Source organism: Jaculus jaculus, chromosome 6, assembly GCF_020740685.1.
Source record: "Jaculus jaculus isolate mJacJac1 chromosome 6, mJacJac1.mat.Y.cur, whole genome shotgun sequence".
Taxonomy (NCBI): Eukaryota; Metazoa; Chordata; class Mammalia; order Rodentia; family Dipodidae; genus Jaculus; species Jaculus jaculus.
In genome coordinates, this window is record NC_059107.1 from 94,867,155 (window position 1) to 94,894,794 (window position 27,640).

General features: G+C 54.4%; 1 protein-coding gene across 3 annotated transcripts; it reads left to right on the forward strand.

The window, feature by feature from the left end:
- Nucleotides 1-1,362: 1,362 nt before the first annotated feature.
- Nr4a1 (nuclear receptor subfamily 4 group A member 1) lies at nucleotides 1,363-26,951 on the forward strand. 3 transcript variants are annotated; one of them, XM_045153391.1, is made up of 8 exons: nucleotides 1,363-1,380; nucleotides 7,140-7,258; nucleotides 22,024-22,901; nucleotides 23,737-23,866; nucleotides 24,155-24,306; nucleotides 24,659-24,861; nucleotides 24,953-25,131; nucleotides 26,138-26,951. In XM_045153391.1, exons 2-8 carry the CDS (start codon nucleotides 7,225-7,227, stop codon nucleotides 26,392-26,394), a joined length of 1,833 nt encoding a protein of 610 aa, XP_045009326.1. In that variant the 5' UTR covers nucleotides 1,363-1,380; nucleotides 7,140-7,224; the 3' UTR covers nucleotides 26,395-26,951. The 3 variants fall into 3 exon arrangements, with proteins under 3 accessions (XP_045009326.1, XP_045009328.1, XP_004649908.1); XM_045153393.1 differs by lacking the exon at nucleotides 1,363-1,380 and adding an exon at nucleotides 9,007-9,191 and having other exon boundaries at nucleotides 7,138-7,258; XM_004649851.2 differs by lacking the exons at nucleotides 1,363-1,380; nucleotides 7,140-7,258 and adding an exon at nucleotides 19,132-19,258.
- The last annotated feature ends 689 nt before the right edge of the window (nucleotides 26,952-27,640 follow it).

Sequence of the window (27,640 nt, forward strand, 5' to 3'; positions counted from 1 at the left end):
CAGAGGAGGCATCACACAGAGTACAGGAGCAGTCAGATCAGCGAATCGGATATGGGAAGTGGCTCTGTCTCAAGAAATGCTTCTGGGGGCTGGAGAGATGGTTTAGCGGTTAAGCGCTTGCCTGTGAAGCCTAAGGAACCCGGTTCGAGGCTCGGTTCCCCAGGTCCCACGTTAGCCAGATGCACAAGGGGGCGCACGCGTCTGGAGTTCGTTTGCAGAGGCTGGAAGCCCTGGCGCGCCCATTCTCTCTCTCTCCCTCTATCTGTCGTTCTCTCTGTGTCTGTCGCTCTCAAATAAATAAATAAATAATTAAAAAAAAAAAAAAAGAAATGCTTCTGGGCTGGAGAGATGGTTTAGTGTTTAAGGCACTTGCTTGCGAATCCTAAGAACCCAGGTTCGATTCTCCAGGTCCCATGTGAGCCAGATGCACAAGGTGGAGCATGCGTCTGGAGTTCCTTTGCAGTGGCTAGAGGCCCTGGCATACCCATTCTCTCTCTCTCTCTGTCTCAGATTTAAAAAGAAAAGAAATAGGCTGGGCGTGTGCACTTTTAACCCCAGCACTCAGGAGGTAGAGGTAGGAGGATCGCCATGAGTTCGAGGCCACCCTGAGAGTACATAGTGAATTCTAGGTCAGCCTGGTCTGGAGTAAGACCCTACCTCGGGAAAAAAAAGTAAAAATAAGTAAGATAATAATAAAAGAACTCCTTCTTCCACTGCCTTCTCCTTGGAAGCAGGGTGCCTGACTCTCTGGGTTTCTTGAGGTTGATGTGTCCTACAAGACTCCAATACCCAGAAGCTGAGCCCTCGAGCTGAGCCCCGTCGAGCCACCCAATCGCTGTGTGACTTCGAGACACCGCCGAGCTTCTCTGAGCCTCACTTTTTCCATCTCCTGCTCAGGGGAAGCCCCGGGTAGGTTTATTTATGAGTTGGCTGTCCCCGAGGCGTTCAGGAGGCCCAAGAAGGCTCACCTGGGAACGGCACAGCCCACCGGGGGCCCCGTTATGTAACCGGGCGTGCGGCTGCAGGGTGTTGGGGGTGGGGATGGCGCGGGGCGGGGCGCTCGCGGCTATTCCGGGCGCCGCTATTTTTAGCCCCATTGATGAGGCTGCGTCGGCCGCCGCCGCCGGGATTCCGGAGACGTCAATGGGCGCGCGTCACGGTCCCCGCCCGCCCGCTCGCCGGGGGAGGCGCGCCGGGGCCGGGACGGCGCGCGGGGGCGCGGGGCGCGGGGCGCGGCCGGAACCGCGGGGCGGGGGGCGCGGGAGCGCGAGGCGGCGGCGGCGGCGGCCCGGGCATGGGCGCCCCGGCTGGGCCGAGCGGCACCCCGGCGGCGACCCCGGAAGGCGGGGGCGGCGAGGCGAGATGAGCCCGCGGGCCCAGGTGAGGGGTCTGGGGTGGAGGGGGCGGCGGGAGGAGACCGAGCCGGGACCCCGCGCGGCCCCATCGCCACGGCCGGCGCCGTCGCTCCCAGCCCGCCCTGGATGGGGTCTGGCAATCCGAGGGGCTCCGCACGTGGCCGGCTGCGGGAACGGGTTCCGGGGAGCGCTGCCCGCGCCCGTGGGGACCGTGCGCCCGGGCAGCGCCGGGCCAGGAGGAGCCCCGCCGGGCTGCGCGCGCTCGCTCGGGGTCCCCACGGCCTGCGTCTCGCTTAGCAATGGCTGTAATCCGGGGGACCGTGGTCGTTTCCGAGTGTGGTCTGGGTGGAGAGGGCGCAGCCCCCTTCCTTTGGGCACATCCCCTCCCCCACCCAACCCCCGCGTGCCTTTTCTTTTTCTTTTTTGGTTTTTCGAGGTAGGGTCTCACTCTAGCCCAGGCCGACCTGGAATGCACTGTGAAGTCTCAGGGTGGCCTCTAACTCATGGCAATCCTCCTACCTTTGCCTCCCCAGTGCTGGGATTAAAGGCATGCGCCACCACGCCCAGCACCCCCGCGTGCCTTTTCATAGGTGGCCAGGTCGGAGAGATGCTGCGCAAGTGGTTTCATGTGAAGTTTTGACCCGGGTTTGAGGCTCGTATATTGGGCATGCTGGCCGGCAGGTTCCCCGACAGGTGCACCCTCCTGGTCTGGGTCTCCAGTGGCAGTTCCAAAGGACCATCCTGGGGCTGCTACTACAAGGGACCACGTTTTACAGCAGTGACTTGATAGACGACTTGCGAAGGAAGTCAGCTGACGTAGTGACCCACAGCTGGGACAAATGACAGTGCAATAAAATGATGATTTTAGATGATCATTTGGGTGGAAGATAGGCCAAGACTGATGAGATAAGTGGAACTGATGAGAAATGGTGAACCGTGGCCTGGAGGTCACACTGTCAAGCCGTGAAGCTTAGGCCATGTACCTGGCTCAGGGGCCCCCTTCCCACTGACTCCCTGGGAGGGTTGTCACACTGCTTGGACGACTGTTCACACTGGGCAGATCCAAGCGGTGTGTAGGAAGAATGCTTGGTCCTGTGCTCCCCTGGTCGGCTCCCTGGCACAGTTTCTAGCAGCGTGGCCTGGGGCGAGTTTCTTAACCTTTCAGGTCTTGTTTTCTGGGGTGCATAATAGTGGTCTCTTCCTCATAGCATCCTGAGGCTGAAGTGAGAAGATGCCAAGTCAAGTGTATAGCCAGGAGGCTCTTGTCCTAGTGTGCTCATTTCTGGAAGGGGCCCAATGCAGACCTGTGTCCTGAGGCCGCGGGGGGGGGGGGTAGGGGGGAATGGGAGGGCAGAAGGTCTGCTACCCATGTCTTGTGGCCAAGGCAAGGGGGAGGGGTTAGTTAAGAAAACATTCAAATGCTTCATAGGAAGGACAAGAAGGTTTCCAGTAGGCAGCTGCAGGCTAGTCCCAGAACTGGACTTTTGGAGTCAACGTTGTGACTCAGCCAGAAGGAAGGACTCCACTTTGGTTGGCTGGATCCAAACGGAAGGTGCAGGTCCTTAGGGGGGTTGTTTTCACCTTGCTTAGTCTCCCCCTAGCTGCGGTGCAGATCTGTGTGGATCTTCCCCTCCCTGGGGCTCACACCCCAGCACCTGCTAGTGGGAGCAGCTGCAGACAGAAGGCTGCATAGGGACTGGTCAGACGGCATCTTTAAAAATTATTTTTATTAAAAGCCCAGCGTGGTGGCACACGCCTTTAATCCCAGCACTTGCAAGGTAGAGGTAGGAGGATCACCATGAGTTCAAGGCCACCCTGAGACTACAGAGTGAATTCCAGGTCAGCCTACCTCGAAAAAAAAAAAAAACATATATATATGTATATATGCGTCTGGCTTATGTGGGATCTGGAGAGTCAGACATGGGTCCTTGGGCTTTGCAGGCAAGTGCCTTAAGCACTAAGCTATCTCTCTAGCCCTTGAGCCTATATTTTATTTTTTGGTTTTTTAGGCTAGTCCAGGCTGACCTGGAATTCACTCTGTAGTCTCAGGGTGGCCTTGAACTATCAGCAGTTCTCCTGCCTCTGCTTCCTAAATGCTGAAATTAAAGGCATCTTTCTTTTCTTTTCTTTTCTTTTTTGTTTGTTTTTCGAGATAGAGTCTCGCTCTAGCTCAGGCTGACCTGAATTTTACTATGTAGTCTCAGGGTGGCCTCGAACTCACGGCGATCCTCCTACCTCTGCTTCCCAAGTGCTGGGATTAAAGGCGTGCACCACCACGCCTGGCGCATCTTTGTTTTCTAATGGGGGGGGGGGACAGATGATAAGGGAGAAAACCGTATTTATTTATTCCATGCACAGTGAAAAAATGGGTCATTGTGGGGGTGGAGATGGCGTGGTGGTTCTTTGAGGAAGTAAGACCGAGTGGAAACCTGACAGATGGGGAGGAGGCAGACAGACAGACAGACAGACAGGTGGGACAGCGACTTCCCCAGCAAAGGAAACAGCCAGCACCAAGGCCGTGGAAGGAGAAAGAAGGCTCATGTGCCTGGAGCCCAGTTAGAGGGGTCTGAGTGAGGAGTGGGGAGCAGAGACTGATTGTGAAGTTGGGCCTGATGATGCTGGCTGTGTGATTGTCAGGACAGGAGATGGGATTGAATACCTGGGCTCCAGTGCTGTGAGTCATCCTCTGGGCATCAGCTAGGTGCCAGGCTTTGGTCCCTGTATCATTCATAGAGGTGAAAGGTGGTGTTTGGTCCATTTCTAACATATGATAGGATGGCACAATCACTCTGAAAAGCAGGTTTGAAGCCCCAACTTTCTGTTTTCCTGGGTAGAGGTGGCCCGGCTGTTCCAGTCAGCCAGCCTTCCTGCCTCACCTCTGGCCTTCACTTCCAGCTCTGTTTTCTCCACAGACACGTGAGGGGACACAGGATGGTAGCTCTTATCTGCGCGCGCGCACACGCTTGTGTGTTTGTGTGTGTGCGTGTGTGTGTGTGCCCGCGCGCATGCCTGTGTATGTGCGGGGAGAGGAATCCAGGGCGCTGCGCATGCTAGGCTGGCGCTCTACCAGTTGGTCTCTTTAAGGAAGGATCTGGGTACCACAGCACTGGGAACTTTCCTTAGCCCATGGCCTTGGGGCAGAGGTCAGGAGCATGGGGAAGCCTGTGATCTGCCCTCAGTGACCTTCCTCTTCCTTTCTCTTTTCCACCTCCCATCATGGAAACATCTACTTCTCTTTTTCCAGACCTCCTCTGGCCTGCAACACAGCCCAGTAGCCACCAGGCCTCAATTTGGCTGCTCCTGCACTCACTCTGGGCCCAGCAGAGAGGGGAGAGGGTTGAAGGTGTGTGAGAGAATAGAAGTGTGAGGTCAGGAGCCACCAGCCAGGCTTAGGGTCTCACTGTAGCCCAGGCTGACCTGGAATTCACTACATAGTCTCAGGGTGGCCTCGAACTCACTGCGATCCTCCTACTTCTGCCTCCCCAGTGCTGGGATTAAAGGCGTGCACCATCACATGTGGCCCTTTTTCCTTTTTAATCTGAGAAAGGAGTTCCTGTAGCCCATACTGGCCTTGCACTCACTCTGTAGCTCAGGTAAGCCTTGAACTCCTGCTCCTCCTGCCTCAGCCTTCTGAGAAACTGGAATTATAGTTTGGGTTTTGTGTGTGCTCATTCAGTACCTCCCAATGACAATACATGCTGGTGCGTAATCCGGGCCTATTCCAAGTTATGTACATTTTAAATCCAATCACAGTCTAGGTTGGTAGTTTTAGAGATGAATGTCAATTACATATTATCATTTCTTTTTAAAAAATATTTTCCTTTAATCCCAGCACTCGGGAGGCAGAGGTAGGAGGATTGCCATGAGTTCAAGGCCACCCTGAGATGACAGAGTTAATTCCAGGTCAGCCTGGACCAGAGTGAGACTCTACCTCGAAAAAAGAAAAAAAAAAAAAAAAGAAAAAATATTTTATTTTTATTTATTTATCTATTTGAGAGAGGGAAAGAGGAGGGTGGGGGGGAGAAGGGAGAGAATGGGCACTCCATGGCTTCCAGCCACTGCAGACAAACTCCAGATGCATGAGCCACCTTGTACATCTGGCTTATGTGGGTACTGGGGAATCGAACCAAGGTCCTTTGGCTTAGCAGGCAAGTGTCTTTACAGCTAAGCCATCTCTCCAGCCCCAGATTGTCATTTCTGTACATGAGGGAGTCAGAAAGAGATGATGTAATTTGTTCAGGTGACATATGCTGGGTTAGGATTTGAGCTCTTAACCCTTCTATCTATGTTGGCCTTCCTGTTTGGGTACTGGGGTCCCATCACAGAAGTTCCTGAGAGTTCCTCTTTCTCAGGATGGAAGGCTGGGCTGCTTGAGACAGGGCCATAGAGTCCTTGCCTTCTGAGGCCTCTAAGTCTTAGGAGTGAGATAGAGCCCCTTAAGAAGGGAGGCTTGGGCTGGAGAGATGGCTTAGCAGTTAAGGCACTTGCCTAAGAAGTCTAAGGACCCAGGTTTGATTCCCTACTACCCACATAAGCCAGATGCACAAGGTGGCACCTGCATCTGGAGTTGGTTTGCAGTGGCTGGAGCCCCTGGCATGCTCTTTTTCATCTGCTTCTGCCTCTTCCTCTCTCTCCCTTTCTCTCTCAAGTAAATAAATAAACAAAATATTTCTAATTTATTTTTATTTTTTACTTTTTCAAGGTAGGATCTCACTCTAGCTCAGGCTGACCTGGAAGTTACTATGTAGTCTCAGGCTGGCCTCAAAATCACAGGCATGTGCCACTGTGCCTGGCTTATAAATAAAATATTTAAGAAAAAGAGGGCTGGAGAGATGGCTTAGTGGTTAAGGCACTTGCCTTCAAAGCCAGAGGACCGAAGTTCGATTCCGCAGGACCCACATAAGCCAGATACACAAGGTGGTGCATGCATCTGGAGCTTTTTTGCAGCAGCTAGAGGCTCTGGCATGCTCATTCTTTCTCTGTCTCTCTGCATCTTTCTCAATAAATAAAAATAATATTTAAAAATATTTTATTTATTTATTTATTTGATAGAGGAAGGGAGGGAGAGGGAGAGAGAGAATGGGTGTGCCAGGGCCTCCAGACACTGCGAATGAATTCCAGACACATGTGCCCTCTTGTGCATCTGGCTAATGTGGGTCCTGGGGAATCGAACCCAGCCAGGTCTTTTGGCTTTGCAGGCAAATGCCTTAACCACTAAGCCATCTCTCCAGCCCTAAATTTTTTAAAAATATTCTATTTATTTATGAGAGATAAAGAGACACAGAGAGAGAATGGGCACAACAGGGCCTCTAGCCACTGCATACAAACTCCAGATACATGTGCCCCCTTGTGCATCTGGCTTACGTGGGTCCTGGGAATTGAACCCAGGTCCTTAGGCTTCAAAGGCAAATGCCATAACTGCTAAGCCATTTCCCCAGTCCCCCCACCCTTTGTAAAAAAAAAAAAAGGAAGGGAGGGTTGCTCTGCCTTTCCTCCCAGTGACTGCCTTCTCACTGCTACTCAATGCCCCGTGTGCCCACGAAGGGCTACGGGCAGGAGGTGAGAACTCAGTGTCAGCACGCAGCTCTGTGCCTCTGAGATGTTGTCCACAGCTCCTGGCTTCCCCCGTGTCCTCCCAGAGCCCATTGCCTGGTGGCTGCCTTGTTCCCCTTATGGCCTGGGTCTTGCCTCTGCTCCCACTCCAGTTTCCCAGTTGTGCTGTCTCCAGAGGACGTCCCTGCTGCCGGCCGTTTGCTGTCACTCACGTTGACTCCCGTTCCGTAGGCCACCATGGACAGAGGCCAGTCCCTGCCCCTCCCTGGTGTCTTGGCTGCTTGGCTGGGCCCCGAAGGCAGAGGAGACTGTGTGAATGTTGACAGGGTCCTTCCGGCCCCTCCAGAGCGGTAAGCACTGCCGCTGTCCTTTGTGCGCCCCTGGGGCCCAAGGTGGGGAGGGGCAGGGTAGGGGCAGAGGCGGGTGTGGGGCTGCCTCGAGCGGATGTGGTGTGGGGGGCTGGAGGGGGAAGCCCTGCGGAGGTGGCAGGCGGGAGAGGTGCTGCTCAGCATGGGAAGATCTGATTTCTTCAGAGGTGGGGTGATGCGGAGGTGGAGATGGGGAAGCCTTACGTTCTTAGCAGCTTAGGCTAGAGGCTCTGCGCCCCCGGGGTGTCACGGGTGGGTGAGGGAGGGGGTGTGAGCGGCTCCCCTGGCAGCACGTGCCTGGTTCCAGGAAGCTGAAGGGGTGGGGTGGGTAGCTGAGGGCTGAGAGCCTAGGCAAGGGCATTTGGGCATGGAAGGTAGCCTGTTTCCAGGGTCTAAGCACCTCCCTAGGAGTGGACAAGCATTGGGCTAACACCCCCAGGGGCAGGGAGCACTCCACAATCCTAACAGGCTGTAGTTCATGGGGCACCTGTGATAGAATGAAGTAGTCTCTACAAATGGGGAAGCAGGCTCTGCACTGTTCACCTAATGGCCTTTAAAAAATGGCATGCCAGCCCCAAGGCATCCGTGGCCATCTAGTTCAGCCCTCCTCTTATCTGTGGGGCAAGTGGGTTGGAAAACAAGTGACTTCTCATATGAAGGAGGCAGTGTTGAGAGCAAGGCCTAGAATCCAGGGCTTTGGGATTTTTGGTGGACCAGTGGCTGCCTGATGCCAGGTGATACCCTTCCTCAACTGTGGGTGTCTCAAAGAAGACACAGGCTTGTCTCTGGGGGAAGGGATGGATTGTCCAACATGGTCCCTGCAACCTAAGGTACTGTGATGGGGCTTACGGGTGCCCAAGTCCCTGTCACCATGCAGAAGGAGCTGGCGTTCAACTTGGCACCCTGGGCAGGGGACTTAGAACTCTGTCCCTCCTTCTGTAGAATACCTCACCTGTGAGAAACAGCCCCTCAGGCCGGGGAGATCCCAGATGATTAGGACCTCTTAGTGTCTTCCCCAGCTCCCCGACTCAGCCCTGCTGCTTCGTGCAGAACTGGCGTTTAGGGTGCAGAGAGTTTCAGGGAGGTTGCCCAATGTGACTGAGCCTGGAAGGAAAGCTGGGAAGCCTTGGGAAGGGGAGCCTCTGGGATCTGGCCTAAGCGTGCACCTGGCTTCCTGCTGACAGCGGGATCCTTGCCACCAACCTTGGACCGGGGACAGAGAATTATTACTGTAAGTAGAAAGGGCAGGTGTCCCTGGTCAGCCGGAGATCCTGAGTTGGGAAGCACGTGAGTCGGGATGACAGCAACGGCCAGGTGTCTCCCTCCCATTGGCCCACACTTCTGCCCCAAAGCCCAGACCTGGCTTCCCAAGTACCCAGCTTTCCCTGTGGGCACATAGCAGCCTGGGGGGCAGAATTCCTCATGTTTACCCTGTTGTCTGGGTGATGGTGGCGATTGGGTGGAACTCCCATGAGGAACACGCTGCCAAGGCCACCCTGAGGGGCTGCCAGCTGGGGCCCCGTGAGTGCTAGAGCTGCTGGTCTTGTGACGTGGGCACCTGTCTGCCAGGCCTGGGCATGGGCCCAGGGTCACGCTCACTCCGGGGCTCCCGTCAGCTGACTATTTTGGGCTCTTGCTGACCTGGGCCAAAGACAGACCCTAGCCAAGAAGGCCCTGAGGCGGCTGCCCCAGTCCCCAGAGGCCAGCTCTGGTTTCTGCTATATAAACAGAGGAGGACATCCTGGCTCGAGACAGTTCCCATCCAGAGCCTGCTCTGCGGGTGCACAGCCTCAGCCGGGCACGGCAGGCTGCTCAGGCTGTCTCCTCGCCCCGCTGGACTCCCTGAGGAGGTAAAGAGAGCGCCCCTGACTCTGGATCCTCCCTTCATTGTCCAGGGCCGTGAGGAGGAGAGCTGGTGAGTCTGGGGAAACTGAGGCTACCGAGCTAGGTTGTTTGCATTTTCCCCATTGCGACAGGTCTCCTTTCATTGTGACTGGGGTGAGGACAAGGGAGGAGGGGAGCAGCAAGGGTAGCTGACCCTTCGGGGGAGGGAGAGTGCAGCGTGGCTATAGGAGGGTAATGGAGTTGGGAGCACTGTGGGACTGAGACTGGGGAAATTGGGGACCTGAGAGAGAATGGCACAGACAAGTGACCTCGGTCTCCTTCCTCAGCACTACTTGTCCAGTGGGCCTTGTTCAAGGTCCTGGTTTGCTGTGGCAGTAGAGGGAGGCAGGCGTGAGCTTGTTGTCCATGGTACCTCGGGGTTAGTCTCTGAGTGGGGACTCAAGCCCCCTGGCCTTTGGGGATCAGTTGGCTAGGCTGAGGACTTGGCCTCTAGCTGACAGCCTTTGCTGTTGGTCCTCCCAATTACTTTTGGGGCTGAAAAGCAGGGCTGGAGCAAGGCCTGGTGAGTCCCTTGGCCAACTTGTCACCAACTTGTCCCCCCCCCCCCCCCGCCCCCGTGACTCTGGCCCGGCCAGCCGGAGTCAGCAGCAGCCTCTTAGGTGGGAGGCGCCTATGTTCTCCTCCTGCCCAGTCTTTTAACTGCTGAGACATCTCTCCAGCCCTCCTCCTCAGCTCTTAAAAAAAAAAAAATTCCCTGTCGGAATGTTAGTCTCTAACTGAATCCAGAGGCTGAAACTAAAAATACTTTAACAATAGGAAAGTGTGGAGGTCTTCCGCCACGGTTCCTTATCAGAAGGATTTTATTTTGGAATTTGACATTGTGCTTAGGAGGTTGGGTGGAGAGAACCTGGGCAAGGCCAGGGGAATTTTGGTGGGTGTGACTGTTTTGCCAGGTGGAAGGAGACCCTCCAAGGTGGAGAGTTGGTCAGGAGCTGAGCACACACACGGAGGGGGACCCTGTGAGGAGGGCGCGGATGAGGTGCAGGGTGACCTTTCTCAGAGGAACTCCGTGATCTCCTCTAGCTCTGTCCTGGTGGTTCTTCTTGAAATCTAACCTTATTCCTATATGTTATATGTTGTTATTATTTTTTTTTTTTTCTGGGCTATGACGAAGGTGGGGTAGAGAAATCACTGGATTGAAGATGACCTCTGCGGCCATGCCTGATTTCCTAATTCACCAGCTTTCTGCAGAGCATTAACTGAGCACAGAGACTGGAATTTTCCCAGTGCTAGGTAGAGCCCCATTTCTGGGCTCAGTCTTAGTTCTTCTCATTCAGCCCTGGAGGGAGAGAAGAGGATGGGCTGCTGTTTTGTTCTCTGAGAGTGAGAGTCCAGCCCTCGCTGGTCCCCTACGACCCTCGCGATTCTGCTGCTGGTCCCAGGCGTACAGGCCCCAGTGATCCGCTTGAGCGCTCAGCTTCTCCCTCTCGTGAGCGAACTGAGTTCTCCAGTGCAATTTATAATGTCTGCAGTGGGCTCATGGGAAAACACTTTCTGAGGGGCTGGAGGACTGGCCCAGGTCACACCAAAGCAGGCTTGCTGACCCTAGGCTCAAGATGCCCTTGAGAGCTCACCTAGCTTTTTATTTATTTATTTTTTGGTGTTTTGAGTTAAGGTCTCACTGTAGCTCTAGCCCAGGCTGACCTGGAATTCACTATGTATTCTCTGGGTGGCCTCAAACTCACAGTAATCCTACCTCTGCCGCCCCGGAGTGCTGGGATTAAAGGCGTGCGCCACCACACCTGTCTTTTTCTCCTAGCTTTTGCTTGTGGGTGGGGGCCTGTGAACTAACCTGCCTCATCCTGGGAGCCTGTCTTGGTGATGGAGGTAACCACAGGTGGTCATGATAGGCCCTAGGGAAGGATCGGGGGAATCAACGTCTCTGACCCCAAGTTCCCAGAGGCGCCCTGGGAAGACCCTGGGGAACAGGTAACAAGGTTCTGCCCACAGCATAAATCTTCCCCTGCCTACTGCCAGGTCAAAAAGAGGAAGTGGCTGGGTCAGGGCTGGCAGCAGACCCTGGGACTGAACAGGGGAAGCTCCCAGAGGCCCCTTGTCAGTGGGAGGAAGCGAGGATTGCACCCATGGGAAGAGCATGGAGGCTGTGGGTGGGGACGGTCTTGGTGAAAGTGGGGCAAGTTCCTGCCCTCAACTTAGCGGGGTGGGGCCCAGCTCAAGGGGCATCGTGGGAAAGGACTGCAAGAGTCCACTTCCCCCATTCCCTGCTTACCCAATTTCCCAACCCTCTTGGCTGGGGAATGACTGTGGACATTGCTGCCTATGTGGGGCCCATGCATGGGCTTTTTTTTAACTGTTGAAAAGGCATAAAAGGCCTGCCTATAAGGAGGAGAGACAGCATCCTTGCCTTCACGTTGTTACATATTGTTAGGGGTGGGGGGTGGATCTAAGCACTGAGTTCCTCAGCTCCAATCATACTGTGTTGACAGCATGTGGATCTCCCTTTTTTTTTGTCTGTGTAGTGTGTGTGTGTGTGTGTGTGCGCACGCGTGTGCACATGCTTGGTGTGTGTGCAGATGTACTCACAGGCTCATGGAGGGCAGAGGAAAATGTTGGGTGTCCTTGCTTTGTCACTCATCAGCTATTTCCTTAGGACAGAGTCTCTCTCCGTGTTTCAGTCAGGTTCGCATTGCCGGCAGAAATCACCCGACCAAGAGCAGCGTTTTTAGGGAAAAAAGGGTTTATTTTGGCTTACAGACTCGAGGGGGATGCTCCAGGACGGTAGGGGAAAACAATGGCATGAGCAGAGGGTGAACATCACCCCCTGGCCAACCTAAGGTGGACAATAGCAACAGGAGAGTGCGCCAAACACTGGCAAGGGGAAGCTGGCCATAACACCCATAAGCCCGCCCCCAACAATACACTGCCTCCAGGAGGCTTCAATTTTCAAAATTGACATCAGCTGGGGAACCTAGCATTCAGAACACCTAAGTTTATGGGGGACACCTGAATCAAAACACCACCCTCTGAATGTGGAGGTGTGGATTTGCACCAACTCCAGCAATTCTGCCGTCTCTGCTCCCCACAGTACTGTGATAACAGGCATGCATGGCCATGCCCAGATGTCTACATGTGTGCTGGGGAATCGAACTCATGCAGTCTCAGGCCCTCATGGTTATAACAAGTACTCTTCCTGCTGAGCTGTCTCCCTAGGTCCCCCTTGTTTTTTGTTTTTTCTAAGTAGGGTCTCACTCTATCCCAGGGAGACTTGGAGTTTGCTATGTAGTTTCAGGGTGGCCTTGAACTAACAGCATTTCTTCTACCTCTGCTTCCTGAGTGCTGGAATTAAAGGCGTGCGCCACCACGCCCAATCCCTCCTCTTTCGTTTTATCAAGGTAGGGTCTCCTCCTAGCCCAGGCTGACCTGGAATTCACTGTGGAGTCTCAGAGTGGCCTCAAACTCATGGCGATTCTCCTATCTCTGTGTCCCAAGTGCATCCACCACGCCCGGCTGCTCTTGTTTCTTTTTTTTTTTAATATTTTTTAATTAATTAATTTATTTATTTGAGAGCGACAGACACAGAGAGAATGACAGATAGAGGAAGATAGAGAGAATGGGCGCGCCAGGGCTTCCAGCCTCTGCAAACGAACTCCAGATGCGTGCGCCCCCTTGTGCATCTGGCTAACGTGGGACCTGGGGAACCGAGCCCCGAACCGGGGTCCTTAGGCTTCACAGGCAAGCGCTTAGCCGCTAAGCCATCTCTCCAGCCCTGCTCTTGTTTCTTGAGACTAGATCTTACTATGTAGTCCGGCTACCCTTGAACTTCTGATGATCATTCTGCCTCAGTTTTCTGAGTACTAGGATTGCAGATATAGGCCACTCCACCCGGCTTGGGCCTTTTCTAATGTCAGATGTTGCAGCCCCTCCTAACTCTAGCTGTTCTCTTGGTATCTGTTGATAGAATAAATGCATAATGAGAATTGGCCACTCTGATTTCAGGAACACACACCTGAATGAACTTGAACTCAGCAAATCCATCTGCATCCATTTAAATAAATGTGTCTGTCCCATCGGGGTGAGCTGCTTTTTGAGTGAGTTCTGAGGAGGAGAGAACAGCGCACATAAGAAGAGTGTGCCCATCATAGATGTAAAATCTCAGATTATAGTTTGATGAGTTCTCCACAGTGAACACACGTGGCGCCATCATCCAAATTGGGAACTAGAATGCTTCCAGTCCTACCAAAGACCTCTTCTGAGGAACCTGTAATGGGCCACGGGCTTACTTGCTTCTGTGGGGCACGAACAAGAATCGAGGCTCACGGGATCAGAAGCCACAGCTTTTGCAGGTCAGAGTCATGGCAACGGGCATGAAATGAGAATCTGTAGGACCTGAGCCTGCCTGAGCCTCCGTTTCCTCGCTTATAAAATGCAGGTTGTAACTTCAAGACTGGATGAGGGTGGGGAGAGAGTTAAATAGAGTCATCCTGGGATGGAGGGATGGCTTACTGATTAAGGTGTTTGCCTGCAAAGCCAAAGGACCGTGGTTTGATTCCCCAGGACCCATGTAAGCCAGATGCACAAGGTGGTGCATGCATCTGGAGTTCGTTTGCAGTGGCTGGTGGTCCTGGCGTGCCCATTCTCTCTCCCTCCCTCTCTGTCTCTGACTCTCTCAAATAAATAAAACTTTAAAAAATAATTTTATGGTGCCAGGTACCAAAACAGTAATAGAACTTGGCTGTTTTCTGGGGTTTTGTTTTATATATATATATATATATATATTTTTTTTTAGTAAGCATGCTGGATGACTCTACAGTTTTGTTCAGACAGCTGCAGAAAGAACCTGTTGCTGCTATTGACGCATAACATACTGCTATTATTGGTTTTTTATATAAATATAAATGTATATTCATACATATAATTTGAATTTTTGGAAACTTTAGCTGTGCTGTAAACTTTGGAGAAAAAAATCCCTGTTTACCATGTTGAGTTGGCATTATATAGAAATTAACAGCCATATTGGTCTAGAAATGTTAAACTTAATTTTTTTTCCATTTGTACAGGGGTAAATGCACTATATTAAATATATAAGGTCTTATTTATGTGGGCTTGATTACAGAAGCTAATAAAGTATTCTCTAAATAATCAAAAAACTAAAATAAAAATTTTAAATAGAGTCATCCAAGTCAGGTACCCTGGCCCAAGGTCTGACTTTTCTTTTCTTTTTTTTTTTTGAGGTAGGGTTTCACTCTAGTCGAGGCTTACCTGGAACCTCACTTTGTAGTCTCAGGCTGGCCTGAAACTCATGGTGATCTTCTTACCTCTGCCTCCTGTGTGTTGGGATTAAAGTTGTGCACCACCATGTCTGGCTTCGGTTTGACTTTTGGTTGATATTCCACTTCTATCCTCACCTCCATGCAGTGAGAGTAGGCTTAAAGTCCAGGAGAACAGGCCAGGATCCCGGTAGAAGAGAGGAGGGACAGCGTGCCTGCAGCCGAGATGGCAGATGCCAAGATGGTGCGTGAGGCTCATTGGTAGAGGTTGAAACCTAGTGTAGAGCCCAGCTGGGTGGTGCTGGCTCACGGCCTCTCCATGCCCTTCTTGTGCCTCCTTGGTGTATCTTGACGGGCATCTTGTCTTCCAGGGCATAGCTCTGGTTTTGGATACTCTTCCCATCATCACTGTTCCCTTTCCCCAGTGAAACTTGGCTTGATTCTTTTATTTTTAATTTTTAATTTTATTTATTTATTTTTTTTTGAGGTAGGGTTTCACCCTAGTCCAGACTAACCTGGAATGTATGGAGTCTCAGGGTGGCCTTGAAATCACAGAGATCCTCCTACCTCTGCCTCCCGGGTGCTGGGATGAAAGGCGTGTGCCACCTCGCCCAGCATTTGGTTTGGTTCTTTTTTTATTTAATTTTTTTGGTTTATTTTTATTTATTATTTCAGAGTGACCGATAGAAAGAGGCAGAGAGAATGATTGAGATGGGGTGGTAATATGATGGAGAATGGAATTTCAAAGGGGAAAGTGCGGGGGGGAGGGTATCACCATGGGATATTTTTTATACTCATGGAAAATGTTAATAAAAATTGTGAAAAGATAAAAAAGAGGCAGAGAGAGACAGGCAGACAGAATGGGCGCGCCAGGGCTTCCAGCCACTGCAAACAAACTCCAGATGCGTGCACCCCCTTGTGCATCTGGCTAACGTGGTCCTGAGGAACTGAGCCTCGAACCGAGGTCCTTAGGCTTCACAAGCAAGTGTTTAACCGCTAAGCCATCTCTCCAGCCCTGGTTTGGTTCTTGAAGGCAAGACTGAGAGGTCTCTGTTGGGTCTGGGACCAGCTTTTGTTCTAATCTTCCCAGCCTGCATCAGTAATGTTCTCACTTTCACTTCAGCAGGACTCTCCCCCTCCAAAGAGCCTCAGGGCCTCTCCCTGGGGCCTCCTCCTACCATTAGAGAAGACTGAGCTAAGGCCAGGTTCACCACAGAATAGACTGGTGAAGCCAGGGCAACACACCTGGTCCCCCCACCCACCCACCCCCGTCTAGAAGGAAGGACAGCCTTGGATTATTTTTCTGGCATATTAAAGCCATTTTATTTTACGGGTGGAGGGAGGAGGGCAGGGCTGGGAGGAGGGATGAGGTGGGGAACCAGATGTGGCACAACTGTGGCCGGACTTGCAGTGTGCTCCAGGGCAAAGGTACTGCTCCTCTTAGAATCTGTGGTCCTGTCTTTTCCCACAAAACGATTCCTCAAAACTCCAGGGCTGGAGAGATGGCTTAGCAGTTAAGGCACTTGCCTGCAAAGCCAAAAGACGTCGGTTTGATTTCCCGGAACCCCACGTAGGCCAGATGCCCTGGCCTGCCCATTCTCTCTCTCTCACTCCGCCTCTTTCCCTCTCTCAAATAAATAAATAAATAAATGAATAATCTAAGAAAAATATTGTGCAAAAACCCAGGAAAAAGAAATTGAGATCATCCCGTCCACGCTTCAACTTGGCCTTTGAGTCGTTTGGATAATGGCTTGGGGAAGTCCAGGGCTGTGGACTCACTCACATTGAGACTGCATGTCTTGGACATGTGTGTTTGTGTGTGGGTGTGCCAGGGTCTCCTGCTGCTGCAAACAAATGCCTGTCTGGCTTTATGTGGGTGGTTGGGGAACTGAACCCAGGCCAGCGGGCTTTGCAGACAAGCACCTTTAATCACTGAGCCGTCTCCCAGCTCCTCTGGCAGCTTTTGACCAGATCAGTGGGTGACGACAGCATCAGATGAAGGTTAAAGCTGCTCCATCTGTGCCGGTCAGTGAGGTCAGGCAGGCTACTTAAGGTGCTTGCCTCCCCTTCTTTTTCTTTTCCAGGGCTGGAGATGGAGTCTAGGGCACAAATGGCAGACAAGCACTGTACTACTGAGCCACAACCCCAGCACCAAGTGCGGTTTTCTTAATGGGCATGGCCCAGAAGGTCAGACCATTGGGTATACCCGATTAGTCTGCTGCACCAGTAAAGCGGCACAGGCTATGGTTGGCAGCAGAAATTGGGAGAGGGATTCTAAGAGGTATTTCACAGAGATAACAAGTTGCATATGAGGGCTGGAGAGATGGCTTAGCAGTTAAGGCGCTTGCCTGCAAAGCCAAAGGACTCAGGTTCGATTCCCCAGGACCCACGTAAGCCATATGCACAAGGGGGCACACGTATCTGGTATTCATTTGCAATGGCTGGAGGCCCTGGCATGCCCATGCTCTCTCTCTCTTTCTACCTGCCTATTCCTTTTGTTGTTGTTGTTGTTGTTTATTTTTATTTATTTATTTGAGAGCGACGGAGAAAGAGGGAGATAGGGAGATAGAATGGGCGCGCCAGGGCCTCCAGCCACTGCAGACAAACTCCAGATGTGTGCGCCCCCTTGTGCATCTGGCTAATGTGGGTTCTGGAGAACCGAGCCTCGAACCCGGGTCCTTAGGCTTCTAGGCGAGCGCTTAACTGCTAAGCCATCTCTCCAGTCCCCTACCTGCCTATTTCTGTACCTCTCTCAAATGAATAAATAAAAATATTTAAAAAGTTGCATTTGAAAGAGTGCTGCTTTCTTAGCGAATCTAATTATCAGCACAAGGGTGAAGGAGACAGACACTGAGGAGACTCCGCACCTACTAAACCAGAGATCCAAAGGCTCCTAAGTGCCCATCACAGAAGTGGTCTTAAACTGCTCACAGCATGGCTCAGGGAATTTTGCAGAAGGGGGGGGGGGGGTGGAAAGATTGTTAGAGCCACAAGTTGGGACATTTTGCACAGAGACATTGCCTCTCCACCCCCCCCCCAAACACACCCATAATGCATGACCCACAATCCCCAAGGGGTTGATCTACAGCTCCAATGAGGAAGGCCTCTTCTTTAGAAAAGGCTCAGGGAGGAGGGAAAGGATGGAGGGAAACATGTGTTGTTTACATACTAAATCTGTCCATATCTAATAAAATTTTTCAAAAAAGTTGCATGTGAGGTATCAGAAGCTAAGACGGGGTGTAAAAGATTTGTAATGGAGGTGACAGTGGTCTAGAACCACAGATCTCAGGGGCAGATGGAGGTGCCTGGGGGTGACCAGATGATGGAGAACAGGTTCCTTGCCAACAGAAGTTCAGTAAGGCATTGACCTACAGTAGGGAAGGGGAGTGGGGGGCTCCTAGCGGAGTGGGGTCCCCATTCTCCTATCCTGTGTTAGCCCTCTTCTTGTCTGACCCTGCCAGTGAGTGAGGGCTCCCCAAGCTTGGGAGGGGATGGGGAGCTGCAGGATGACAGCTGACCCAGGAAAGGCTCGTGCACACCTCTGGCACGCCCTTCCGTGTTCCACGGGGCAGGTAGCAACTGGGCATGGGCCCTTCTAACATCCTTTGCTGCACTTGGGAGTGGGAGGGCGGGTCTGCCCTAACGGGCGGTGAAGTATTGGCGGGAGGGCATGAAAAGAGCCCCCGAAGATTAGTCCATGGCCCCGGGTTCTACCGCAGTGTGTCACTGCCTCTCTGTGTGACCTTGAGCCGGTGTCGTTATGTCTCTGAGCCTGTTTATTTATAAAATGGGGAAGAGTTGGCACGAATTTGGAAAGATTTCTCAGACTCCTCCCAGTTGTGAATTTCAGTAATTTCTCAACTAGGATGCACCCACCCTGAGAGGGGCTGGAGAGGGGGACTGGTGAGAAACCAAGCTCAGGTTGTGGAGCAGAGAACCCTGTCCCCACTGCCCTCCACCTCCACCCCCCCCCCCGCCCCGCCCCACACACTTCAAGGGACTTCTCGGGAAGGAATAAGACTGGGCTCTTCCAGACGTCCCTGGGACTGAGCTCAGTGGGAGACCCTGCTGGGCAAGACACTTGCATGTGCTCCGACTGCCCGGGGCTGAGGTTGGGGGCGCAGTCTCCCCAGGGTGTGTCCAGGAGTTGCCCGCCCAGCCCTGGGCCTGCCCGGGTCACCCAGCAGCGGAAGAAAGCGACAACCTCTGGCCACCAGGAAGGGCCTGGAGGAGCCGGAGGCAGCGGGAGCCGTGGGCACCTGGGAGCCTCGGGAGGGCAGCGAGATCCTGCCCGGGGAAGCCCTGCGGGCGCTGCTCCGGAGCGCCCCCTCCTTGGGCTTGGTCCTCGCCGAGGGTTATTTCGGACCTTTGGGGCCGGGGACCCGGTTTTGAGCCCCGGCGCTGGAAGCTTAGTGAGTCTGGGAGCTGCTATTTTTAGCCAGCGCGGCGGGCGCGAGGGGACTATTTATAGATCAAACAATCCGCGCTCCCTGCGTCAATGGAACCCCGCGTGCGTCACGCGCGCAGACATTCCAGGCCCCCCCTCCTCGCCCCGCCCCCTCGGGCTCCCCGGCCCCGCGCCTCCCCCTTGGCCGCCTCCCGCCGGAACCGCGCCGCCCCCCGCGCCCTTGTATGGCCAAAGCTCGCCGGGCCGCGTGCGTCAGCGGCTCCCCCGCCCCTCGCCGTGCGTCACGGAGCGCTTAAGAGGAGGGTCCGGCTCGCTCGGGGAGCCCCAGTGCAGGAGGCTGCGAAAGTTGGGGGAGTGTGCGAGAACGGCTTGCGGAGCGCACGCGGGATCCGGCTGCAACTCGGGCGCCGGTCCCGGGCAAGGGGAGCCGGAGCTGGCCGGGTAGGTACCCCCCGCTTTGGAGCTTGCATGCATCTGTTTCTAGGGTTGCTGCATGAAGGAGATGTGGATGTACGCGCGGGCAAAACAAAACAAAACCAAAAAAGATAGATAGGTTAGGGTGGGTGGGTAGGTACATAGATAGATAGATAGATAGATAGATAGATAGATAGGTAGGTAGGTAGGTAGGTAGGTAGGTAGATTAGATAGATAGATAGATAGATAGATAGATAGATAGATAGATAGATAGATAGATTGATTGATTTAGGGGTGCTTTCAGGGGGGTGTGTAGAGTGTGGCTCCGGTGCTGAAGGTTAGCGGTGGGAGCCGGCTGAGGACCTAGATCCGGCTGGAATCTACTGGATGCGGGGTTGAGGGCTGGGAAAGGGGGTTGAAGTGTCTGCACAGTGGAAGCCGCAGGGGGTTGGCATTGGTGCCCGGAATGGGGATTTGTCCAGCAGATGTCTGGCCCTTCATCCAGTCTCCCAGGGCGCCAGAGTAGATACGCGGTGCCCAGGACTTGGTATATGGGCACAGTCTGGGGAAAGACACACAGTAGAGCTTCGGGGCTTCTGGGATCGAGCCATCTCCCAGGAGAATTGGGTTTCCACAGGTCTCCTTCCCAGACTGCCAGTCCCTCTCCCCACTGGCTCTCTTAATACTTTAGAGACCGGCTTAGTGTTCGGAGATTGCCCTCCCAAACTTTCTAAGCGAACAGGGTGAGGAGACCTTACGATTTCTGGCTGGGTGGGTGGGTGAACTGTGGGGGGGCGCTTGTGCGTTGGAGTAAAGTCCTTGTCAGGGTCGGCTGCATCGGGCAGCACAGGGAGGATTGTAGCTTGGACGTGTGTGTGTATGTGTGTGTGTGTGTGTGTGTGTGTGTGTGTGTGTACTACCTAGAGATAACCCGCTTCGATTCCAGTCCCACGTGCAGATCACCTCTGTAACCCCCCCCCCCCCCAGCAACTGCTCCCTGTCCTATCTGTTAGGTAGGGTGCCGCCTCAGGCTTTTTCAGCATAACAGGTGCAAACCACATTGTTGCTAGGACCTGCCCCAAGCCGGATTCTCCCACCCCACTGAGCCCCGTCTCTTCCTTCTCCCTGTGAGAGTGCCCGCCCTCAGGAGGCCGGGTGCAGCCCTGTATCTAGAGCGGCTGGACTCTCTGCACAAACCAGGGCGGGCAGGTTGGGGAGGGGGGATTGATCCGGATGTGTGTGGGGGGGATTGATCCGGATGTGGGACGTCCAAGTGGAGAAACAGGATTTGAATTAAGATTGGAACGAGTGCCCAGTCCTTGTGGCTGCCACCCTTCTTCCTCCACTCCTAAGCCATCCCTGCCCAGACGCCTTCATGCTGACAATAAGAGGTGGCCACTGTCTCCTGCAGGTGCCTCTGAGTAGGTGGGGCTGGAGCCTGGGGGGCCTTTATGCCTCGGTAGTTGTGTGTCAGGCCAGGAGTGGTGCTGCCCTGTCCAGGGCCCCCATGGGTGGGAGAAAGTTGGACGAGAGGACTTCCTGGGCCTTTGGCCAGCAGGTGGTGACAGATTTGCCCCGTTCCTGTATACCTTAGTCATGGTCCTCTTTGCGGCAGCTTGATTTCCTATGTGGCTTGCCTCCGTGACTGGAGTGACCTGCAGGATTTTTAAACAGTCTGAACTTAAGTCTCTTCTTGTTACCGTTTCTGCTCCTTCAGGTGCCTCAGGACCAGGGGAAGCGTAATCCCCTTTGCTAAGCCCTTGGGTGCTGCTGTGGGGCTCAGCTCTGGTTTGCTTTAATAGAGGTAGCCAGGCAGCAGGGTGTCTTTATGCCCCACCAGCTCTCTACCCTGTATCACCTCCTTGTGTCTTCTGCTTTACTCTTGGGTATTCTTTTATAAAAATTACCAGGTAGCTGAGAAATTCCTTTGGAGTACTATTCCCTTCTCCTGAATGTCCAGAGGCTGTTCTTTGGGACTTTCTACTCAGTCCCTTGCCCCCTTGTAGTTTATGACATTTAAAGATCTAAAGTTATATTACCTGATTCTCTGGGGATCTGGGAACAGTGAGGAGGCCTGCTCCCCACTTCTGGAAGTATCCCAGGCAGTACACAGTGGGTGTGTAGCCCCAGATGGCAGGACTGGGGTGTGTGTGGGATCTGCTGCCTCTGTTCAGTTGGCAGGGTGGGGGTGGGGATATGGCCAGGCTAGGCCAGCTACATTGCTACGAAGGCCACCTTCATATACCTGGCTGGGCCTTCATTCTCAGCACCTCTTCCATTTCCAGGACAGCGACCTTCTCAGACACTGTGTGGGAGTGGGGAGGTGAGGAGGGGTATGCCGAGGCTGGGGTGTGTCTGGGAATATTCCCAGGAAGTGCCTGGTTGAAGCATCAGCAAATCTGCCCCTGGGGGCTGGGCCCAGGCTCTGTAGGCTGCCTGTTCCCCCACCCATGGAGGGGGGGAGGAGGGCCAGGCCTGGGCCAAAGGAACACAGCTTCCCCCTGTTCAGTAGGGAAATGCTGGCTAGATGCCTTTCTTAGGGTTCCCAGGCTCACTGGGGTGTGGTTGGCCTTTCAACTGTGCCCACTCAGGCTGGGCCGCTGCGCATGAGCTTTGGGGATCATAGAGACAGCACTCCTGCCAAGGCTCAGGATTCCGAGGTGGGTCAAGGCCCTGGTGCCTCTGTCCCATTTCTAGGATTGCCACCTGGCTGGCCTGAGCCTCCCAGGCTTCCGTCTTCTCTCGCTGACTCCTCCCTCCCCTCCCTTTCTTTGGATCTCCTCCCTTTCTAGAGATGCCCTGTATCCAAGCCCAATATGGGACACCAGCACCAAGCCCGGGACTGCATGACCACCTCGCTAGTGACCCCCTGACCACTGAGCTCAGCAAGCCCATCATGGACCTGGCCAGCCACGAGGCAGTCCCCGCTGCCCCCACCACCCTGCCCAGCTTCAGCACCTTCATGGACAGCTACACCGGAGAGTTTGACACCTTCCTGTACCAGCTGCCAGGGACAGCCCAGCCATGCTCCTCGGCCTCCTCCACATCCTCGTCTTCCTCCTCAGCCACCTCTCCCGCCTCTGCTTCCTTCAAGTTCGAGGACTTCCAGGTGTACGGCTGCTACCCTGGCACCCTGAGCGGTCCACTAGACGAGACCCTGTCCTCCAGCGGCTCTGACTATTACGGCAGCCCTTGTTCCGCTCCGTCACCGTCCACACCCAGCTTCCAGCCGCCCCAGCTCTCCCCCTGGGACGGCTCGTTTAGCCACTTCTCCCCCAGCCAGACTTACGAAGGCCTGCGGGCATGGACAGAGCAGCTGCCCAAGGCTTCTGGGCCCCCACCACCTCCGGCCTTCTTTTCCTTCAGTCCTCCAGCTGGTCCCAGCCCCTGCCTGGCCCAGAGCTCCCTGAAGTTGTTCCCATCATCTTCGGCTGCCCACCAGCTGGGGGAAGGAGAGAGCTATTCCATGCAGCAGGCAGCTTTCCCCGGCTTGGCGCCCACCTCCCCGCACCTTGACAGCTCTGGGATTTTGGACGCGCCCATGACCTCGGCCAAGGCCCGCAACGGGGCTCCAGGTGGCAGTGAGGGCCGCTGTGCTGTTTGTGGGGACAACGCTTCGTGCCAGCATTATGGTGTCCGCACCTGCGAGGGCTGCAAAGGCTTCTTCAAGGTATGGCCATATTCTGGGAGCCCACGGCTTGTTGGAAGTGGGAAGCGGCTGGTCTCGTCCCACTGGGGTCTGTGATGCCCTCCCTTGGGCTTTCTTCTCAACTAGTCTTGTCCTGTGGGAAGGGAACAGGCCTGCCAGGCGGGCCGCCTTCAGTGGGAACCTTCATCGACCCAGGGTCCGTGGGCTTAGGGAGCTGCAGAAAGCTGGATGCAGGGGGCAGAGGGCGCAGCATGGCCCTGAGCCCGCAGTAGCACTCGTGAGCACTCCTAATGGGCAGCCTCTGGTTCTCCCCTGCCCACCACCCCCAAGGTCCCGGTGGGAAGGGGGCCACATCCACTCATGTTCTTGGCACGAGATGAAAGGATCGGCAGAGGGTTTGGTGCTTGTGGGCCGGGGATGGACTTGGGAACAGGCTGTGTGTTTGTCCCGGCGCTGGGTGCCTACTTAGCTTCCCGTCCCCACCCCCAGCCCCATAGCTGTCTTCTGTCTGCCCCAGAGGAGGGGCAGGTTGACGCAGGCAAACAGGCAAACACCTGTTCAGATAAACAAGTGTCTGGACGGCCAGGGAGTCCCTAGTCACTAGGCTTAGGTCATGGGGAGGGGGTCTTTCTCCTTAGGTAGAAACCTTCCCCAAAGTCTTCCAGACATTCCCCCCCCCCCCCACACCACTCCTTCATCTCTCCCTCCCCTGCCACCCAAATGTTAGGAAAATAGCTATGAACAGAGAGTGCTTTTGTCTAAGGCCTCAGCAGGATCTGGACAGGCCCCTCCCCTGGGCTTCCCCCTCCCCACTCCGCATTCTGACAGACTGTTCCGTGTCGTCCCCCCCCTTCAGCGCACTGTGCAGAAAAGCGCCAAGTACATCTGCCTGGCAAACAAGGACTGCCCTGTGGACAAGAGGCGGCGGAACCGCTGCCAATTCTGCCGCTTCCAGAAGTGCCTGGCTGTGGGCATGGTGAAGGAAGGTGGGTGGCAGGATGGGGGCCTAATGGGGTGGGGCAGGCAGAGTCCCCAGGCATCTGCCCAAGAGGCCCATGGAAGGAAGGGCCTCTCTGCACCCCATTTCCACTCTCAGACTCCTGGCAGGACAGTTTCCACCTGCAGGTGGGAGCAGGGGACGGCCTTGTAGGGTGCCTCGGATCTGGGGGCTCTGGGCGTTGGTTTGCTCGGCAGTGGTGTGCACGGTGTGGGTCAAAGGGGAGCCTTCCCCAGATCTCTTCCTTCCTTCCTCACCCCTGCCCATTTCTTTGCAGTTGTACGGACAGACAGCCTCAAGGGGCGACGGGGCCGGCTGCCTTCAAAACCCAAGCAGCCCCCAGATGCCTCCCCTGCCAATCTCCTCACATCCCTTGTCCGGGCACACCTGGATTCAGGGCCCAGTACTGCCAAGCTGGACTACTCCAAGGTGAGGCCTTGCCCACCTGCTCTGCCCCTACTGGGATAACCTGTTGGGAGCACACGGAGTGTGAGGCCTTCATGCGTGTTTGGAAAGGCGTCCCTCTAGGGCAACATAAGAAAAGAGAGAGCCCCTGGGTGCTGACCAGCACTGAGAAATTCACCCTGGGGCCAATGATTAGCTAATTAGAAAATGGTCACCACAGCCCCGGGGTTATTATTTGAGAACTGAAGCACTCCAGCGGGCCCAGTCTGTGGCCCATGTGCGCCCTTAGACCTGGTGTGTCAGCGCATGACCTACGGAGGCTGCTGTGGCCCCTACCTGAGGTGCTCACCCCCCCCCCCGCCGGACCCTCCTCCAGTTCCAGGAGCTGGTGCTGCCCCGCTTTGGGAAGGAGGATGCACGTGATGTGCAGCAGTTCTACGACCTGCTCTCGGGTTCCCTGGACGTCATCCGCAAGTGGGCCGAGAAGATCCCCGGCTTTGCAGAGCTGACCCCAGGCGACCAGGACCTGCTGTTGGAGTCGGCCTTCCTGGAGCTCTTCATCCTCCGCCTGGCCTACCGGTGAGCTGCCCCATTGCCCTCCTGGCCCCATCCTGCCGCCCCAGCCTCTAAGCTGCCAATCCCTGACCACTGCCGTTTCCCCTTCCTACAGGTCGAAGCCCAGCGAGGGGAAGCTTATCTTCTGCTCAGGCGTGGTGCTTCACAGGCTGCAGTGTGCCCGGGGCTTCGGCGACTGGATAGACAGCATTCTGGCCTTCTCGATGTCCCTGCACAGCTTGGCTGTCGATGTCCCTGCCTTTGCCTGCCTCTCTGCCCTTGTCCTCATCACTGGTGAGCAGCCTCATGTGGTGGGAGTTAGAAGCGTAATGGTCCTCTGGAAGGAGAGGGGCTCAGCTGCGCTCTGCCCCAAAGCCCAAGCTAACCGTTAATGACCACAGACTAAGCCAGACACGACCATGGGTGCCGGGTGCCTCGTCCAGGATTTGGGCTTGTTTTGAAACCATCCTGTCAATCACACGGCATGCAGAAACAATGCACAGGAGAAAATTTTCACACACTGCATTTACATGGCCAGCCCTGTGGTCAGGAAACGCAGGACCAGCTCCCTTCCCATCCCTGTCTGTGGGAGACAGCTACTGCCATACCTCCGACCTTTTACCAGCTGGATTGGCTCTGCCTATCTTGAGTGTTAATCAGAAAGGATGGGCTTATCCAGGCCTGGTGGCACACACCTTTAATCCCATCACTCAGGAGGCACAGGTAGGAGGATCACCATGAGTTCGAGGCCACCCTGAGACTACATAGTGAATTTCAGGTTCGCCTGGGATAGAGTGAAACCCTACCTGGAAAAACCAAAAAAGAAAAAAGAAAGAAACTAAGGATGGGCCCTAGTGCTAAATGGAGAGGTTTCAGATCTCTTTTGCCCTTGCCCCCTCTTCCGCTTAAATTTCTCAGAGGACCCACCTATACAGAACAAGATTAGGAGCTGTGGCTGAACATTGGTGAGGTCTGAGCCCAGATCTCCCTGGAGGTGGCTCTAGGGTGGCTCAGAACACCATGGATCCCTTCCCCGCTGGCCTTGCAGAAAGCCTGGGTTAGGGTTTTAATTCATCTGTGTGAGTTTAGGCAAGCCATTCGAGCTCACTAGGCCTCAGTCTGTCCCTTGGAATGTGACAACAGTAAAAAGACCTGCCTTCAAATTCTGACAGGGTTGGGAAATGGGCTCCTGTAGGAAGTGCCAGAGGAGGGGCGGTTGGGAGGTGGGCAGTTAAGAGGCACCGAGGGGCAGACCCCAGGAGGCCTCAGCTGGATGGCTAACTCTGCCCCCTCCCCACAGACCGGCATGGGCTGCAGGAGCCACGGAGGGTAGAAGAGCTGCAGAACCGCATCGCCAGCTGCCTGAAGGAGCACGTGGCTGCCGTGGCCGGAGAGCCGCAGCCAGCTAGCTGCCTGTCACGGCTACTGGGCAAACTGCCCGAGCTGCGGACCCTGTGCACCCAGGGCCTACAGCGCATCTTCTACCTCAAGCTGGAGGACTTGGTGCCCCCTCCACCTATCGTCGACAAGATCTTTATGGACACGCTGTCCTTCTGACCCCCGGCCCCGAACCTGCGTGCAATGTGTGCGCACTCTTACGCCACCCCACGTGCCTTTATCCCGCAGTCCACGGACCCCCAGAGCACCCTCCAGCCTGGGCTTGAGCTGAGACTGACCCACTGCCTCAACCTACTCCAGGAGGTCGACAGGGGGCTCAAGTCCAGGGCCAGGAGGTACATTCATGGGGGTGACCCCACTATTTGTCTTACCCCCCAAAACCCAGCCCTGGCCTTCATGTTTTTTGTAAGATAAACCGTTTTTAACACATGCCGCCCTGATGTAAATAAGCCAAAGCTGCTGTAAATACAGGAAGGAAGAGGTTGAACTGGGGGGTTGGGAGGAAGGGATGGGGCCCCACCAGCCTGGGCCAGCCTTTCCAGCCTCCTCCAGCCTGTGCTCCCTTCCCACCCTCCTTCCTCATGTGTATAGACTGTCACAAGGAAGAAGACAAAATGACAGATTCTGATTTATATTTGTGTATTTTTTCCTGGATTTATAGTATGTGACTTTTCTGATTAATATATTTAATATATTGAATAAAAAATAGACATGTAGCTGAAATGGAATGGTCTTTTCTCTAACACCCTGGCATAATTACACAATACAAAACAGTGGCTGTGGACAAATCTTAGATGTTACCAACCTGAACTACAAGGCCTTCTTCATTTACTCCTTTGTAGACAGCAGATCATGATGGCACTCACGCCACGCAGGCCTTAGGCAAACCACCGGCGTGAGCATCCCTGCCTCTGTGGTGAAGCTGGCCTAGAGCACTCTGTAGCCCAGGCTGGCCTCGAGCTCTTGCTCCGTCCAACTCCGTCCCCTGAGCGCAGGGGTTACTGATGTGTACCACACAGCTGCTTCTAGGACTCACATTTTTTAAAAAAATTATTTGAGAGAGAGGAAGAGGCAGAGAGAAAGAGAGAATGGGTGCTCCAGGGCCTCCAGCACTGCAAACAAACTCCAGATGCATGTGCCCCCTTGTGCATCTGGCTTACGTGGGTCGTGGGAATCGAACCAGGGTCCTTAGGCTTCAAAGACAAATGCCTTAACCGCTAAGCCATTTCCCCAGCCCTGGGACTCACTTTTAACCGGGGAAGCCTTTCATCCACAGTGGATGGAAACTAAGGGATTAGAGCAGCAGCAACAGTCTGCCTTCGGGTCTCCCGTCTGTTCTAGTGTGTTACTCACCTGGGATAACAAATCATCATTTTCTGAATTAGCTGGGGCCGGGATGCTGAGG

What these genes read in the sequence shown, in the direction of transcription:
- Nr4a1 (XM_045153391.1), top strand. Translation starts at nt 7,225, where the DNA reads ATGTTGACAGGGTCCTTCCGGCCCCTCCAGAGCG. An exon ending in CCAAGCTGGACTACTCCAAG is followed by an intron (nt 24,307 to 24,658) that starts GTGAGGCCTTGC and finishes ACCCTCCTCCAG; the next exon opens with TTCCAGGAGCTGGTGCTGCC. An exon ending in ATCCTCCGCCTGGCCTACCG is followed by an intron (nt 24,862 to 24,952) that starts GTGAGCTGCCCC and finishes CCCTTCCTACAG; the next exon opens with GTCGAAGCCCAGCGAGGGGA.